At 39.2% G+C, this 20,013-nt stretch overlaps 1 protein-coding gene across 2 annotated transcripts in view; it reads right to left on the reverse strand.

Annotated features, from left to right (window-relative positions):
• Nucleotides 1–20,013, reverse strand: part of si:ch211-26b3.4 (connector enhancer of kinase suppressor of ras 2) — a 615,118-nt gene that overhangs the window by 474,914 nt on the left and 120,191 nt on the right. For both annotated transcript variants that reach the window (XM_039765942.1, XM_039765943.1), the window contains exon 2: nt 18,098–18,261. In XM_039765942.1, the coding sequence (XP_039621876.1) occupies nt 18,098–18,261 (164 nt within the window). The remainder of the gene's footprint in view (nt 1–18,097; nt 18,262–20,013) is intronic.

Genomic DNA, 20,013 nt, shown 5'->3' on the forward strand with positions numbered 1-20,013 from the left:
TCAAAGGCCCCCAGGCAAAGTAGTGTGCTGGAGTCCCTGCTTTGAAAGCAAAACAGAAATATACATAGGCATCAAAAACATGGTGGGCCTCTGTGCTCCTGGGGCTCCCGGCCAGTGTCCATTGTGTCCATACGTTAAGACAGCCCTGCTTGAAAAATGTGAGTATTTATGAAGCACCTTTATGTTATGGTAATGCAAGGCACTATGGAAAATAAATGTTCACTTGTAAAAACAATTTTTTTTTTTTCCGTTATTTGTTATTTCTGCTTACAGCCAATCAGATCTACATCTTCATACAGTATATAATACGCTACCATGGCATCTCCGTTTGTCCGTCCAGGATTTGAATTCACCTGTAGCTTGCAAAACGTTTCACCTATTGACCTGAAATTTCATACACATATACTACGTGACATCTGCTGTTCGCTTTCGAGGTGATGATTTTTATTACTCTTTTTATTTTTATTTTATTTTATTGTAGAATCAACTCTCGACAGTGGGTAGCAGTGAGGCCATGTGACACATGCGTACAGATGCCGTTCTCATCCCTACCACCTTCACTGTCACTTCCCCTACCTCTTCATATATTAAATCATTCTTGGGGCAGATTGAAGACTTAAGTGCCAGCTTAAGTGAAAAATTAAGAAAAATGCACAAAGTAATTGCAACACAAACACTGACTTAATCAGTTTTAACGAGAAAGATGCCGACGAAAGAAGAGAAGAAGTGGGCCACTAGGTTGGAGAAAAGAAGAGCTGCTCAGGAAACAGCAAGTGCATCAACCTCTGAGCAAACAAATGCTAAATGTACAGGGAAAGAGGATGGAAACTAGGAATGCTCAAGTCAAGTGTATTCACTGCACGTTATCGTGCAGTACGCCATTACTGGCAGTAAATATTCTATTTTTCAAATTTTAACACACTAATCATGTTCTAAGCATAGTTGTGTCCTATTTCATGCCACTTGATTTGTGGTCCATTTTTGTTGAAAAATACAATTATAAAAAGTCTGCAGCAGAAATCAGGTGGAATGTAAAGCAATAAAATGTCTTGCTAGATTTATATCATTTGAATGCAAAGATACATTCTCATAAATATTTCAGAAATATTCACTCGTGCCAAATCAGTCCAGCTTATTAAGAATTTATTTTAAACTGGTAGTTCACTCATAGTTCTAATTATCTATTTTACTAATTCAAAAAAATATTTGCTTTATGGGGAAAGAAAGGGATGAGGGACTCTAAGACCTCAGACAGAGCAGAAGAGGGAGAAAGATGGCAGAGGAACTGAGACACCAGTAGTGGGCACCCATGCTTCACTTCATATAGCATCTTTCCTTTGGTTTGTTATTTATTTCACCTTATACAATTTCTTGTATTAGGAATTTGTTAGTTTTCACATATCCCTTGGGGACAGAGTGCAGGGTCAGCCATTGTACAGAACCCCTGGAGCAATTGCATTTTAAGGGTCTTGCTCAAGGACCCAGCAGAGCAGGATCTCTTTTGGCAGTAACGGGGATTTGAACTGGTAACCTTCAGGATTCAGCCTTTGTGAACATCACTCCAAAGCACTTTATAAGTATACAGAGATGTATCAGCTGTTTCTATATTTTGTAAGGAATTCAGCATCACACCCTGAGGCAATGGCGTGGATTGAAGCTACAACCTTCTGACTTATCAGCCATCTCTGTAATCACTAGGCCTGCATATGAAGCAGGGCTGAAGTAAGTTTTGACCTTCTCAGGCTTTCATCTTATTTTTTGTACATTTTAACCACTTCATTTATATTAATTTTTTGACAAAAATGGGACAGCATTAAATAAAGTGGGAATTCTGTTGCTAAGCATTTTGTGGCTGTTGCTGGAATGAACTGATTTTTTTTATTAAAGTCACTGCATAAACTTGCATTGTGTTAAGTTTGCATATGTCTTGATTTAAGGCTTAAATTCTCCCAATCTGTCCACTTAACAGACATCACAACCTAAATGAAACACTTGGTGCAAACTTTCAGGACCATTGCAGATTTAGATGGATAAAGGATGAAGCTAAGCTGTTTTCTCTTCAGAGAGCCAACCTTTGGATTTTTGCTTCACAAGGGGTGTTTAACTTAGTGGGTACTTGAAAATTCAAAGAAGAAGAAGGTAAATTGGCAGACACATTTAACACTAGAATCCCTGAAGCCTACACAAAAAGTCGTAATGCCTGGCCACCTTAATTATATAGTTATATTTGGAAGGACATGGCCATCCTGTTTTTTATAGCCTTGAAGAAGCAGTGCATTATTCCTATGATATGTCGGTCAGCCATAACAGTTTTGCAAACATTGCATTGCTCTGAGCCTGCCTCCTTCAGAGTTAATTATATCAACGTGTGAAATAATAACAGATGATATCAAAGCAACGAAACTATCACAATAGGGGCTATCTTGGATATTTCATACCATATGAGACATATTCTATCAGATGGCTAAGTTAATGTCAAATTATTTTTCTCTCTACTCTGAGCCACAGACGATCTTCACCCAGACCTTTATCTCTACCTCTTCATCTCCGAGTTAAAATGTTATATGCCTTTATAACATAATTACAGCTGCAAATCATGCATTCATTGCTCTAATCCTAACCCTTTTTTGAATATTTTCCTGTCAGTTGAGCCAAATAGAAATGGATTGGCAGCAAAATAAGCAGCGATGGCTATTTTTCTTTCTAAATGCAGCCCTAATATATACATGTAATTGCTCTTACTTTAATAGAATTTCATTGCGGCACAGTAAGATGCTGAGACTTATGATGGATGAGGGCTTTTTATAGACCATCTTTTGCCATCACCATTCTTTGACTTTAACACGACAAGCCCTGCTGAAGAGTGGAGCAATGAAAGACACCAATCGCTGTCAACTCAAAAATTTGCATTTTTGTTTGTCTAATTAGTCTCAAAAAGAGATTAATATTCAAATGTCCGTGAAAGCATAGTGCATTTCATCATGACACTTAAACTGCTAAAGTCTTAGAATTTTCTTACTTCAGGGAAGAGAAGATCGTAACATTTAAACATACAACATATTATTTGTGTATACCACCTAGATGCAATTTTTATCCAGATGGAGAGAGTGCCTTCTCTATGGAATTTGTATGTTCTTCCTATGTTTGTGTGGATGACATACTTTAAAGACATGGTGTTGAGACCATTAGTGACTCTAAATCATTTAAATGCATGTACTGTATGTGTGTGTGTGTGTGTGTGTGTGTAAGACTAAGTCTGAGTTCACTATGCCAAAGACAAATATTCCATTCATTCATCCTACCTTGTGCTCATTGCCAGTGACTGAGGTGTTTCATACATTTGACCAGCTTGACCCTGAATCCTAAACACGTGTTTCAAGGCAATTGAAAGACAGAGCTCACAAAGGATAGTAAAAGTATGTTTTTTGCTAAAAAACGGAGATCCTAGGTAGCTAAAAATTGTTCTTTTAACAAACATGCTTTGCTCTGATCATATCTAATCAACGTATGCTATATAAAAATGGCTCTTCTCTCAACCTCAGTATGAACTCAGTGTTATAACATAACATAACATAACATAACATAACATAGTACAGTATGCCTCTTAATCCAGTTTAGGGTTACGGTTAGGGCTGTGGGGCTGGAGTCCATCCTAGCAGCATTTAGCATAAGGCAGGAACTAAGCCAACTCAAGCACACACACACACTCACACTGGGACAGCTTAAAATTGGCAAATAGCCTATAGGCATTTTTTTATTTCTGCAATCATTTAATTAATGAGGTTAACAAAACAACAAAATAACAGCACCTATGCAGCCCGTCCAGGTCTACCTCGACAAGTTTCGGATACTTCTGTAACTAAGGGGGCAGCTAGTCTGCTTCCCCTTGAGAGTTCTGTTTTATCACCTTCAAGACGATTCTTTCTCTCTTCTTACCTTCTCTGGCCTGCTGTGTTTGGCCACCCTCCCTTCCTAACAAAGATTTGTCTTCATCTTATTCATTTTCAGTCCAGCTAGCTCTGGCAAGCAGGGTCATTGTGGAGGTGACCATTTTTAATCTGACTTAGAGTATACTTGCTTCTTGGGAATCACTCCAGGCCGCCCAACAGGTCTCAAAGCTTTATGCTGGCCCTTGTTACAATCCTTGTGAATGGCGGGACACAAATAAATATTCTTGGACTTATGTACTGTGGCCAGTAGAACAAAGGTTCCTCTTTGGAAACTCTCCATCCAACTTGGACCTCTTTGGAGGCCAACTTGCCTATCACTAAGAACTGATCAGGAAGCTCTGGAGTCTGATAGTAGGAACCCCTTTAGGCCAGTTACTGAGAATCTCCCTGCCTTCCTAATTAAATCTGTTTTACTGGATGGGATTTCTTCTTCTAGCATAAAACTTGGGCCCTGTCCACACGTCTAAGGCAGGTCATTCTTTGAGAGCAAAGCCACATACAGTACAATTAAAGGTTTTTACTGCTCCCTCATCTGTGCTAGCACTTAAAATCTAAAACTTAAATGTGAGATTTACTGTTTACTGTAGGAATCACAACGAATATTGAAAGCTGGAAAGATTGTTCTCCCCTGTGTCTGATCTAATAAATTAACAAACTAAGTGTGAACAAGAAGCTGAAAATTGGAGTCCTGTTAACATGTTTTCTATTGATGAACTACATTTGCTTTTTTGTATTACAGTACAGTGCAGCTGAGTACTGCATAAAAAGCATATTGAACCTTACAAATTAAATTGTTCTGCCAACCCTAAAGAAGTCTGCCTTATGTTATTTGTTTTATGTATTTTGTACTGCCAAAAGAAACATGAGGTTTGATGCAGAATGTTGAGTTCAAGTTTAAGCTCGTTTGAATTAACATCCGGGAATAATTTGCTTTAAAACTTAAGTTTGGCCTCTACCCTTTGTCTTGTTTTTGCTTTGGTAGTTGCAGCACCATTCTTTGATAATATCATCAAGCTCATCACAAAGCAAATATCGCCTAAGACTGTTGATGAACACTGAAAAAATCTAAATTCGTTTTCAAAATGTCCCTAGCCAAGTAACGGAGCTCTCCACCATCTAAATCTCCAGAGATATGCTGCTGGTTATGGGCTTCTTTCCATACCTCAGTACTCAACTATCCCAAAAGTCCAAGAGGAAATTCAGCACTGCATCAGCAGTACCAGCAGCTCTTTCAGGAAACTCCATGACCTGGTTTTTGAGACCTTCAGCTTCAAAAAGAAACCATGACAATGGTATACAAGTACATGTGCAGCACTATTCTTCTTTTTTAGTAGAAAGATGGTGGATACCTATAGTTTTCCCCTGAAATTCCTTGAGAGATTCCATTAGTGCTGCCTTTGAAACTTCTGGAATGTATCTTATCAACTGATACAGCAGAACCAACTCCATTGGATAGTGCTGCTACTACTATTGCTATCCCTACTGCTGTTACTACTATCACTACTCCTTAGCAGCACCAGAATGACGCATTACTGTTTCCCCAACCAAGGTTCTCCACTCCCAGCTCAGCTAAGGTCAGAGAAGAAAAGAACATAACCTCAAGGTGTACCATAAATATGGCCAGGTCAGAACTGATAGCTGGGAAATCCTAGCCAGAAAACTTTTCCAAAGATGTTGCATAATTTATAAAGCGATAGTTTGTAATTGACTTCAATTAGACAATAGATATCCATGGTTGGAGTTTGAGGAAGCAGATCCCACGTTTGCATAGTCCATTTCCAAATGGAACATCTATGCCTCTGTCCTAAGATTAGTGACACAAGTTATGGATTCCTCAGCCTTCTAAACTTGATGGGGGTCATTCTTTTTCCATTGTGACAATTGTGACCATTGATGACAATGATGCTTTGCTACAAGCATAGGATGGAGACTTATGAAGGATTCTTTAGAGTCTCTAAGGAATTTGGTTTCTTCTTTTAGTTGAAGATTTGCGTTTTTGGCTTTTGAACTTTGGCATTTTCTGACTATGATTGTTGCACTCCTTCAGTTCAGTTTCAGTGACCTAGTTTCGCTTAACACGCCTGAGTTTGTATAACAGTGAGACTGCTTAACCCATTTTACTCAAGAGAAAAGAAATTGATAAAGCAATTGAAAAGCAAAATTCATATATATTTTTTTAAGTTCTGTTGGTCATCTGTTTCAAGGCAATATTATAATTACAACTAAGCTAAGTCTGGAATGGTGCATGCTTCTATTGGTAAATACTCCTAAAATCCAAATTGATTAAATTATTAAAATGATTCTCTAAATAAGTCATAGGGTGAGGAAGGATAACAGAATACATTTATTAGGAGTTATTATTGCATAGAGCATAGTAAGTTTAAGGCTATTCTGAGAGTTGTGGGTATTTAGTAATGGTCAGGTGAAAACCTATAACAAAACAGATTTAGGGAAATTGTACATAAACATGGAATTGAGATATTTGTGAAATCACTTAGGTATATAAAAATAAGGGAGTGTAAGAGAAGGAAGCTGAAAATTTTGAAAATAAATGAAGGAAAGAAGCAGCAAGCCTTTATTAACGGACCTACTGCATTGGGTGCAAAACAGGAATGAACTGTGGGCAGGGTGCCAGTTCATCACTCAGCAACACCCACACTCACTTATACACGGGCTACTTGAGAGTTGCCACTTCATGTAATTTGTATGTACTTAGAATGTGGATGGGAAATAAAAGCATCTTGAAAATCTCCATTCAGACAAAAGGAGAAAATGCAGACTCCAGACAGACAGTGCCCAGACCAGGACCCAAGCCCAGGACTCTGGAACTATGAAGCAGCAATGTTAACCACTGTGCCACCAAGTGAGCAATCACTTTAAATTTATCCTCAGCAGAATGACACACTGGAGCCTGTGATGATGAAAAGGCATGATTTTATTAGTTGTGAGCAGCAATGTATATGATAGTAGCTCTTTGTTAACAGCATAGTCTTGAAACCGCAAACATTGTGGACAAGGAAGCAAACTGTAGTCAGTAGTGACATCAATTACTGCGGACCTGGTCGTCCATCATAGGCAAAATGACAACAGGAACATCTGAGCAACTTCTGAAGTATGAGGAGAGGCTTCTAGATCAGTGATTTAGAGTTTATTCTAATTCTCCTTCTAGGTCTTTTCTTTCCTAAATCATCTATAAGAAGAGAGGATCACCTTTAAATTCGAGGGTATGAGTACACCCTATAACAGACATGCAGTCCTTCTATCTCTCATTCCTGACTTGCTTCTGGTGTTGCCAGTGGATAATCCAGCCCCCTGAAATGCTGCAATGGGAAATATACCACAGCCCAAGATTGATGTATATAAGACTGCTGTATCTCAACCAAGTGGAGTAACCTCAGTTTGATCTATTCATTGGCATCTGCCACAAAGAAAGATCTCAAGACTCCTGCTGTGAAGGAAAAACATCTGGAGGTAAGAGCAGCCACAAAAACCTGACGTTTTATATAAGTACCAATCTTATGTCTTTGACTCTAGGCTACAGATTGCTATAAAATACAAGAGTGAAAGAGAAATGTATATATTTTTAAAAGGAAAATCATCCATTCATCTGCAGCTCAGACATCTGTAACCTCGCCTTGTGAAGTGAATGTTCTGAAAAAAAAAGAAGAGTCCAAACTTTTACAGAAATATTGCTATCAATATTCCCTAATATTAAAGAAATGCTTTGTGAAAGTAAGGTTTGAGATTATGATATGAATGAACAATTGTCTGATGGATACAATCTTTTAATAAAAAAATGCCTACTAAATTACAAATTACAAATTCCCGGCCGTGGAACACTGGACCAGCTTTACACCCTGGCCAGGATCCTGGAGGGGGCATGGGAGTTTGCCCAACCAGTCCACATGTGTTTTGTTGATTTGGAGAAGGCATTCGACCGTGTCCCTCAAAGCATCCTGTGGGGTGTACTCCAAGAGTACAGGGTACAAGGCTCGTTATTACGAGCCAATCAGTCCCTGTACAGGAGGAGCAGGAGCTTGGTCCACATTGCTGGTAATAAGTCGGACTCGTTTGCTGTTGAGGTTGGACTCTGCCAGGGCTGCCCTTTGTCACCAATTCTGTTCATAAGTTGTATGGACAGAACAGAATATCTAGGTGCAACCAAGGAGCGGAGGGGGTCTGGTTTGGTGATCTCAGAACCTTGTCTCTGCTATTTGCGGATGACATGGTTCTATTGGCTTCATCGGACAGTGACCTCCAGCTCTCACTGGAGTGGTTCACAGCCGTGTGTGAAGCAGCTGGGATGAGAGTCAGCACCTCTAAATGTCCCTCAGCCGGAAAAGGGTGGAATGCTCTCTCCGGGTTGGGAACACATTACTGCCTCAAATGGAGGAGTTCAAGTGTCTCAGCGTCTTGTTCACGGGTGAGGGAAGAATGCAGCGGGAGGTTGACAGATGGATTGGTGCGGCATCCGCAGTAATGCGGGATCTGCAATGCTCCGTCATGGTGAAGAGAGAGCTGAGCATAAAGGCAAGGCTGTTGATTTACGAGTCGATCTACGTTCCTACTCTCACCTATGGCCACGAGCTTTAGGTAGTGACCAAAAGAGGAAAATTGCGGATACAAGGGGCTGAAATGAGTTTTCTCCGCAGGGTGGCTGGACTTTCCCTTAGAGATAGAGTGAGGAGTTCAGTTATCCGGGAGAGACTCGGAGTAGAGTCGCTGCTCCTCCGTATTGAGAGGAGTCAGTTGAGGTGTTTCGGGCATCTGATTAGGATGCCCCCTGAATGCCTCCCGGGGGGGGGTGTTCTGGGCATGCCCCACTGGGAGAAGGCCATGGGGCAGACTCAGGACATGCTGAAGGGATTATATCTCCCGGCTGGCCTGGGAACACCTCGGGTTCCTTCCAGAGGAGGTGGAGGAGGTGGCCGGGGAGAGGGAGGCCTGGGCTTCCCTGCTTAGGCTGCTGCCCCCTCGACCCAACCTTGGATAAACGGTGGATAATGGATGGATGGATAGCCTAATAAATTAAGTCATAAAAGTAATGCCTGGTGATAGAAGACTGGCTCTAAGGCATTTTTAGAAGCCAAAAACTCGAAACTGGGCTTCCATACAGCTGTGGCTGCTGAATTCTATAAATAGTAAACATCTCAGCTTGTGAATAAAATGCTGGGCAGACTCTAAAGTTAGAATATAAGACAGGATGACTTTGAAAGTACAGAAATACATTTGGAAAAGCTCGAGCAAACCGGATCTTCTATGAGGAGATCTGTTAAAATAATGCAAGTTGTGCATGTGAAAAAAACACATCATCGGTGCAAAGCAATTGTAATTGGATGGGCTCACTTTGGCATTGTGATGCTAAAGAACTGGTGCAAATTTCAGCCTAGGGCACACATAAACAGATAGAAAACAAGAATTGTGTGATATTGTGCTACTGTTGGTGGAATTATTTCAGGGTTAAGCTCTGAGCCCTTTCTTATTTGCAATGGTGATGGACAGGCTGACAGACGTGATTGTGATCTGTAGTGAGAGTAATGAGCAGGTTGAGGAGACCCTGGAGAGGTGGAGATATGCTCTAGAGAGGAGAGGAACGAAGGTCAGTATGAACAAGACAGAATACATGTGTGTAAATGAGAGGGAGGTCAGTGGAATGGTGAGGATGCAGGGAGTAGAGTTGGCGAAGGTGGATGAATTTAGATACTTGGGATCAACAGTACAGAATAATGGGGATTGTGGAAGAGAGGTGATAAAGAGAGTGCAGGCAGGGTGGAATGAGTGGAGAAGAGTGTCAGGAGTGATTTGTGACAGACAGATATCAGCAAGAGTGAAAGGGAAGGTCTACAGGATGGTAGTGAGACCAGCTATGTTATATGGGTTGGAGACGGTGGCACTGACCAGAAAGCAGAAGACAGAGCTGGAGGTGGCAGAGTTAAAGATGCTAAGATTTGCACTGGATCTGACGAAGATGGATAGGATTTGGAATGAGTACATAAGAGGGTCAGCTCAAGTTGGACGGTTGAGAGACAAAGTCAGAGTGGTGAGATTGTGTTGGTTTGGATATATGCAGAGGTGAGATGCTGGGTATATTGGGAAAAGGATTTTAAAGATAGAGCTGCCAGCTAAGAGGAAAAAATGAAGGCCTAAGAGAAGGTTAATGGATGTTGTGAGAGAGGACATGCAGGTGATGGGTGTGACAGAACAAGATGTATAGGACAGGAAGATATGGAAGAAGATGATCCTCTGTGGTGACCCCTAATGGGAGCAGCCGAAGGAAGAAGAAGAAGCAAAAAAATGACTGGAATTGTCAGTCAAACAATGAAAAACTGAACCATCACTTCGCAGTAACTACGACCAGTTTCTAAACTTTTTATTTCTTTCAAAGGTTTTGGAAAAAAAGTTGTTTTTTCTCAACTGTCAGGCTATCTCCAGAAGAACAGTATAACTGATATATTTCAGTCTGGTTTTAGACACCAGCATAGTACTGAAATAGCACTCCTTAAGGATACAAATGATTTGATGTTCACAATTAACAGTGGATGTTTTCATTTAAACACAGTTTTAATCTAACTTAACTTTTGTGCTGATTTTGATACAGTGAGTCACAATATTCTTTTGGATTAACTTAGCAAAACTATAGGTATCAAGGGGGAAGCAGAATTAGTGGACCTATCTGAAAGGAAGATCTTTTTCAGTTGGTACAGACCAGCACACCTCTCCATCTGTACTTCTTAGCTACAGGGAACCACAAGGATCCATTATAGGCCCACTCCTTCATTCCCTTTACATGGTTCCACTTGGTCCAGTCTTTAATCATTAGAATATTCAGTTTCATTCATAAAACCTTGTGATCAGTGTTCTCTGACAGTTCTTCAGGATATTAAAAACTTGATGGAATTTAACTTTGTCCAGCTTAATGAGATCAAAACTAAAATAATTTTTTTACTGCCCCTTCCACCATTACAAACCTCAATGATCAGTTTGAGCCTCTCTCTGTATTTCTCAGCCCACATTGTTATATATTTTTATCTTCTGTATATGTTTAAATACAACCAATTCCACAGGGTGATGAACAACAGAAACACATTATTCGACGAAACTGAACCAACCGCAAACGCTATTATCTTTCTCACACACGTGTCCTCTATCATTAATTCCATATACACTGTTTGCTCTAAACTCCACACCCCCTTATTTATATTACACATGCGCACACAACCATGCCCTTTACCATATATGAAATAACAGGATACCCCTTGAAATTGACAAATGAAGATATATACATAACACACATGTTAAAAATCTTGACGTTATCTTTAACAGTTCGCTGAAGTTTGACAAAACAAGTAAGTGCAGTTGTGCCGTTTTTTCCAGTTAAGGTCTTTTGCCAGATTAAAACCATGTTTGTCACTTAGGGACCTAGAGACAGTCATGTATGCATTTGTCTCATCCTGACTGGATTATTGTAACTCTCTGTACCTGGATTACAAGCTTCCATACAATATCTAAGGCTTCTTCAAAATACTGTGGCGCAAATAACCATATTTCTCCAATGTTGGCTACACTACACTGGCTACCAGTAAAATTTAGAATTTAGATTCAGGAGTTATTTGTATTGAAAGCCCTACATGGTCTGGTTCCACATTGTCTTTCCTAACTTCTTCAGCCTTACACTCCCCCAGTGTGTCTTAGATCATCAAACCAGTAGTTGCTGTTCATTCCGCGCTCACTTCTGTCCAAAGGTGATTGCGTTTTTTCTGTTGCTACACCCAGGCAATGGTGTTCAATTGCCCATCATGTCAGATTGAATCTTGCTTGAAGAAGTATTTTTTGTCTTTTGATTATGCTTAATCCAATATCTTGGCTTGTATTGTTTTTACTGTTTACTTTTTATTTAGTCTTTCTTAATTGTTTCTTATTGAGTTACATATTGACTTTATTGCCTTTTGCTGTAGTACATGTTTATACCACTCCAACATGTTTACTTTTGGGCCTACTGTAGAGCACTTTGGTAGCACTAGCAATGTTTTTTTAAAATATGCCACATAAATAAAGTGACTTGACTGTAAAAGAATGGAAAAATGACCCATCACTTGTCATGATCTGTCCCAGTGGAACAGTGACGGTGTGGTGCACACCAAAAAGAAGTATTGCAGGCCTGTCCAAACACTGAAGGATTGTGTTCCTTAAGTAAATGTGCATTTTTCTAGCACAGTTTGGGGGCGCTTATCTCCTTAAAAAGAAAGGTCAATACTAATCACTTCCTAATGAGTCGGAGTGATAGATTTCATCCTGTCCCTTGTTGCAGCATTTCCTTCCTGATGAGAGGAGTGCCTTCAAGAACAGCCCTGCAAGATAAGCATGAAAATAAAAGTTCCCATACGGCGAGGCCTTTCCAGTCACCAAAATGAGGAAGCTGCTCTTTTAAACAACTTCATATTTGTGTGTCAATTTTTTTTACCCAGTATATGTACATTTAATTAAAGCACATTGTTGCTATTCAGCAATTAGATATTGAGGAATATGTGACTCCTTTTTCAAGAGCACTGTAAGATTTGCACAACCCGTTATTTTGCTGTATTAATGGAAGAAGTGGGCACACACCTGGTGGCACACTATTCCCTTCAGTGCTTCTTAGAATAGCAAAGAAGAACCTGCAGAACTAAGCATAGATGCAGCAAGAGCGAGTTAAAAAAAGAATCAGTGCAATGGTGTGCTCCTCTCATGCATCAGAGAGGTGTCTGGGGAAAGTGCAAGCGGACTAGCATTAGTATTGGGCTATCGTGCTCTACTGCAGTAGGCATTCATTAATGCTGGCAAGTAAAGCCTTGAAATAAATTCACGTCAGAGCAAACAAATAGATAAACCAATGGAGAAGAAGAACTGCTTTCTAGTAGATAGATTCTGTTAAAATTTGTCAGTAAGTCAGTGATCTGATAGTTGCTTACATACTCCTCTTGAATTTTATGGATAAAGCACAGCAAAATGTACCCTAAACCTTAAGTATGTCTGCTCAGGTTGATGGAAGGATGTTTAGGTGCCTACATTTGGTCCTTTAGCATGTCTTTCCCATGTAACCATGCAGGGAGGTAGTGTCTGGATTATCTGCAACTTTATCTACTACGTTGGATGTAGTTTCTTTTGAATAACCCCTTCATGTTTTGTTAATTTCAAAATTAATTTATTTTTTGTTTTTTGTTATCCCTTTTTTTGATTTAAGAAAGCAGATGTATCATATGGTGATAAATCAGACATCATCATGTTTAGGAATATGTATGAAGCTGCAGGAATTCCCCATTGAAAGACTCTTTCAATTGAAAAGAACGAGTGGAAATGATTTTGTGTTGGACGTCTACATTGAATTCAGTTCTTCTTGTCCATTGCCTAATGTAAACGTTGTCTTGATTGAGTGTCCCTTGTCTCTCTTACGGTTACATTGTCAGCGTTTGTATCCTGTGACTTGTAAGAAATCAGTCAGGGACCCCACAGCTCTCCATTTTACATCCTCAAAAGGAGAAGACGTCCCAAACCTGGGGCCTCTGAGCCAGTAATCTGAAGATTACCAAAATGAGCAAAAGGGAAAAGCACCCCTCGTCCAAGTGAGCAAGTGCTCTTTTGACTTTGACTGTAACTTATCTCCCCTGCTACATTTTTGGTGGCCTGTGTGATTTGTTAATAGTGACAGTTCTTTCCCTGGTATTTCTCCTCGCTTTAAAATAAAATAAATAAATCTACCAGTGACACATTGGTGTTCACGTGAAGTTTTTCTTGGACAAACAGAGGTGACAAGCTATTGTTTTTGTGTGTATGTGTGCAGCTTAGAGAATGTGGACAAGATTAAAAATATAATTTGGCTTTGGGTGCAGCTTGGTTATTGTCACAATTGTTTCAGCAGCCATGGGTGTAAAAAATAAATAGATAAAAAATATCCAGTCAGTGGCAGACGTGGCCAGAACCAGCCCAATAAAGGAATTGGTGACCAAAATGACTTGCTCAAAGTAAAACATGTTAAAAGACCATTCAGCTAACAGCAGAGTGCAACAATGGTGCTAAGAGAGTCCCATCATACTGAGTACCTTGTGGGCAGCTGACACTAACACTCTACAGTTGCATCAATGAAAATCACATTGTGGCCACAGGGGACCAAGCAACAGACTGCAGTGCACTGTGAATTAGCGAGTGAGATGTTGTGTCCAGCTTCCTGAAACTTTAATGACTAGCTGAGGCATTCCTTAGATTTCATATTCAAATATGGATGACCTAAATTGGGGCCAGTTTTACTCTTCTTTCTGCAAAAATGCATGCACTCTAACTTGACCTGACCTTACCTTAGGCCAAACATTTTCTACACTGGTTTCTCAAGGCTAGTGTTCTGGGAAGCCAGCATTCACTGTGTTCAAGTAGGCAATTGGCTTTAACCGACATTAACCCACACTCTTAATCAAATCACAGAAATTTATAGGTCACTAATAAATACATCAGGACTGTGAGTGGAAACCAATGTGAAAATCTGGAGAACATTCAGACTCTTAACAGAAGGAACTTTGGCACGGAATCAAAGTACACTAAGGTACCAGCAATACTGACCACATCATCATGCATACCAAGTGAGTTATATTTGGAACTACATAAAATATTAATGGATTATACACTTTTCATACAACCTACAATGGACTGGCACCCTATCCAGGGTTTGTTTCTGCATTATACCCTATGATAGTTGGGATAGGCAACAGCCCCCCACCACCCTGGCCAGGATTAAGTGAGTTAGAGACCAACATGACTTTTCATACAAATAATGTCACATTTTGCCCCACGTCCCTGTGAGGAATATGAGGAAAAAACTGTAGGGTAAAGGATGGGGAGCTCCAGATATCTCTCTTTTTTCAGGGAAGGACTGGAAAATGAACACACTTAGGAAGGGAAATGGAAGTCGAAGGGAGTCTTCATGGCCTAGAGTTATCAATTATAGATATCTGGGATCCATGCTTGCTGGCCAGAAGACCAAGGAACAATTCAATTCCTACTTCAATAAAGGAAGAAACTCTGTCTACTTGTGGCCAAAGTAATTACAGAAGGATCCTGGCTAGTAAACTTGGGAATTGGCGACTGCAAAAGCTAGGCAAAGAGTGAAACACCTAGTAAGCCTGTCTGAGCAAAGAGAATTACAGTAGGACTGTACTTTAGCTTTATTTTTTCCTTCTATTATATTATTATTTATTAATAATAAATTAATTATGTACTGGTTGCTTGAGTGCCCCCCAGTGTTCACAAAATATCAATATATTTATTTTTTTTTACATTCCCTTATATATTTCTATAGACAGTGTCATACTTAATTGTTTTCCAAACATGTAAGCATGACAGAATAAATGTCCAACAAGTTGTCAAGTACACAGCTGGAGTTCAAAAAGTAATAAAGCAATTACTGCAGAGTGCAAGGAATATAAAATAAAAAGATGGACTTTCACATTATATCTTTCAGTTGATGTTGAAAAATATAGATAGATAGATAGATAGATAGATAGATAGATAGATAGATAGATAGATAGATAGATAGATAGATAGATAGATAGATAGATAGGTCCATGGGGGAGAGTTTACAGATACTGATATTCAGCCAGACTGGGGGTTGGCACTCTCACCTAATCCTCTCTCCTTCTATTCCTCTGCAGTTCACCCAAAGACTAGGCCTCTTGATGACATCACCTCCCACTATTAACATCACTTCCAGCCAACACTGATGACATCATTTCCCATACCCAGAAACCATCGTACCGCCACATCAGTTCCTGTTCTGACCATCCTGACCCCACCTTTTCCTTTTCTCCATCATATTTAAGCTCAGTTGTTAATTTGTTAGCCAGTTCCATTTTGGACTCTGCCTGTAAAAACATGTATTCATTCATTTTGCATATTTTGCAGTATACGGGGTGGCCATCCCTAAACCTTTTTCAGTCTGTTGTCTGCTTTTTACCACAATAGATAGATAGATAGATAGATAGATAGATAGATAGATAGATAGATAGATAGATAGATAGATAGATAGATAGATAGATAGATAGATAGATAGATAGATAGATAGATAGATAGATAGATAGATTAGACACTATACTATAGATAGGACTGAACTCACTGTATGAACACAATGCATCACAGAGTATATTCACACACACACGCACACACCCTCACACACACATACTGCCACTCACACAGGGATTATTTAAAGCCACCAGTTCTAACATGAATGCACATCTTTGGGATATTGATGAAAGCTGTTGTAAATGGAATAAATCCTTGTGGACATGGGAAAACATTCATATTCAGACCCGGAATCAAAATTTGTTTTTAAGAATTGTAACATAATAATGTTAGTCAATGTGCCACCATGACATTGAACATTTTAAAAAGTTAAGTACTAGATAAAAGTCTCTGGAACTCACCTAATATTAAGAAGGGCATGCCCAGGTTATTTATAGATCGAGAAGGAATTGATTTCATTCTCACTCTCTCTCCCTGTCTATTTTTCGGCTAGGGTGATGACCTTAAATGTCAGTTACAATGAAAATGCCACAATACAGTCTACCTGAAGTCCTGAACTGCAAGTGTAGCCAGCAGCAGCTCCTGTCTTCCAAGAATTTCTGTGAATCTCGCAGCTTTTCAATTAGTGGAGTATAATGAAGCAGTGAAGGACACTGACAATACACAAATTTGCAATGCCAAGTATCTCAAGATGGGACTGAAATATTGCTAGCAGTTACCTGTGCTCCAAGTGCACTTCAGGTAATGAAGCTCTAATCAATGCCTCATAAAGCACCTTCAAGCTCATATTTTCATTGCTGATATAATCAAATCAAAATTGATCCTGATCCTGAAAAATTGCAATGCTACTTCAGCGTTACTGATTCAATTGGCAAAAAAACACTCAGAAATTTCAAAAAATATGTTTGATTGGAAGTGTAAATGCTATCTTTCCTGCACATTTTCATTATTCATATTAGCCTCCTACATGGAAATGTGTTTCTTCTCTTACTTAGTCTACTTGAGACGTGCCTAAACAGCAACTTTATTATCCTTAAAATAGCACCAGATGACTGATAGATTGGGAGAATGACTTACTCTATTTACAGCTCAGACTGTTTCACAATACATACTGTATTTCATGGCCATCCTATTGTCACCATACTGCCTTGGAGTCAGTCATTGCTTATCAAGTTCCATTTCAAATTGATTGACCATGTGCTCAGCATCCAATGAGATTCCTACTTGTATGACACTCATGAACTAGTGACAATAGTAAATGCCAACAGCAGATTATAGCATACATTAAATACAATATCAGATGATATACAAGAATCATACATCATGCACACTCATACAGAGCTAAGTATAACCAGCTGGTGACTAACCTTATGACCTGATGGTTACAACCACCTCTGAATCTAGTAGTGTGGGCACAAATGGTACTCTATCTTGTGCCACAACAGAGGTGAGACAAAAGTGACTGTGCAGTAAGGTGGAGATCTTTTAATAATAGTTTGCCTTTCTCCAGCAGCATGTGCCATATGTCCTGGACAGAAGATAGCTGTGTACCAATAATGTTGTGGGCCGACTCCATCATCTCTAGTGCATCATGGATCTGAGCTAAGCAGGTACAAGGTTGTTATGCAGTCAGTAATGAATGGTGAGCACAGATGGAGACATCCAAGCTTTCTTCAGATGTCTGAGGAAATTAAAGTTTTGGTCAGCCTTCTTAACAACACTCAAGATATGTTGCGCCCACTTTATTAATTGATTCTTGCAATGATTTCAATTCTAAGAACATCTTGTCTCCATGGTGTATTATGCAATGGAGATAGTAAGTCATGGTATTTCAACTAATCTGTAAGTTGTGGGTAAAAAGACCATTAAAAAAAAAAAAAACTTGATGTGTGCATAAGATTTTAAGTGATAAGTACAGGATTTGTTTTATCCCACAATCTACAAGACTAAATTATCTGCAAACATTCCCAGTATTTCTTACTGAACCATAAATCTTTTGAATTATGTAAAGTATTCCCTCACCAGCGTACCAAATTCTACACCTTACCTTCATTTATGCTTATTCAAAAATGCATAAAATACCCATGTAAATCATAAAGACTGACCAGTGCACAGAGTAAATCCACAGCTTCCAGTATGAGCTCCTGATGGCCAATTCGAGTCACTCCTAGTTCCTCCAGTTCCTGGTGAGTAATGTGCAGGAGCTGCTCTCCGTTGATCTTCTCCCGTTCAAAATTCTTGATATACTGTTGCAGACAGTCATCAAGCCCTTCAGGAGAGAAAGAAGACTTTTTAATCTTTTTGTATCTATCTTTTCAAATCAACACAATGTAAGACATGAAACTTGTCATAACTACAATGAGCTGTGTATGTCATTGTGTAGTTAGGATATAGCGTGTTGGATAATGGATGGATGGATGGATAGATGCCTTTACAAGGTGTGTACGCTAGATGAGGTACCACAGCATCTGGTTATCAGTTCCTCACATAGATTTCTCTTAGAAAAAGACAAATCTTAATATTCATATCACCAGAGCTAAGAAACAATCTGCTGGATGTCACAGTGAAATATTTTTTATACATCAGCATTTTGAAAACACACATTTACTGGAAGTCGTGGTCATGTTTGATTAACTGTTCCAGTAGATATCAGCGGGGCTCTCTACCTAATTATTCAGGATTACTCTCTACTAGACGTTCACATCCCTTTTTTGTCTGATTTCACTTGATTAATTAATTACACCGATTAAATAGGCCAATCACCCAGTCATGTATTATTCAAGCTTATAGAGAATTGAGTATGTTGAAGAAGCACTTTGCAAAAGCATCTGGAAAAATAATATAAGTAGAGAGGTGTAACGTACGGAATATGTTAATGCATTTCAATGCATGTGGAGTCAGTACTAATAAAACCATATTTAACTTCTAATACGTGTAATGGAATTAATCATTATATTATTTATTTCTCATTATAAGTGTAACCAATGTTAAACATATTCATATCTATTGGTAAATTATGTGCTTAAATATAGAGTTTGCTTTACATATACATATGTGTACTATAATAGAATATGATCATTTATTTATTTATTGACTCCGTTTCTCCATATTAACTGGCAAGGCAGGATTTAACCCTCAGTGGGGTGGCAGTCCATTACACAGCACACACACACACCCCCTCATTAGGCCAGTGGGAATGCACGTTAGGCGGATTATCAACGCAAAGCGATAAGCAACAATTAGGAGACTGCTGAATTGGCCCCTTATACACTAGACTTTTTGATAGTTCACATTAACTATCCATTTCTCCCTTTTCAAAACTGTTTAATCCAGTTCAGAAAAGTTCACAGTTCCATGGATTTAAAAACACATTTGTGTGTCAAATGCACAGCTCGTTTATGCTGGGAAGCCTGGCCTCCTGCTGACTAGAATTTCATCATTTGTGCTGACCTTGAGGCTGCACGCCTCTGTGTTCTCTGTTACCAACTAGTGCATCATAACGGGATTATTTACCAGTGAATAATCAGCCATGGAACAAAGCATCCATTAACTCATTTCACAGCAGAAATGATTTGTGTTATTTTTGTTAACATTTTATTACTGACCCTATAATTGCAAGCTAAAAGTAATAACAGAAGCACAAACATATCCCCACAAAACAGCTGCTATAAACACGACGTCCTCGCAGTTTCAATAAAGAAATGCTCACATCCAACATTTTAGCAGATGTTGAAGTGTCTGGCAAGTATATTACATTTTTTGGCAATGTAATGTTCACAAATAATATCTTTTATTTGATTTAATTGGGAAATGCATGTGAACTTTCAACAGTCATTGTTTGGTTTGGGTGGGGATGCGTCTTCAAATGTCATTGCCTTCCATTAGAAAAGTAGCCTAACACTTCAGTTTTAAGGGTGTGTGTGTGTTTCTTCTCCTGGTATTCCAGTCTTGTCTCAAAAATCTGCTTGGTAGGTTCATTGGCGACTCCAAATAGGTGCTTGTGTGAGTGTCTTCTTCTATA

This window comes from Polypterus senegalus, chromosome 10, assembly GCF_016835505.1.
Source record: "Polypterus senegalus isolate Bchr_013 chromosome 10, ASM1683550v1, whole genome shotgun sequence".
Lineage (NCBI taxonomy): Eukaryota > Metazoa > Chordata > Cladistia > Polypteriformes > Polypteridae > Polypterus > Polypterus senegalus.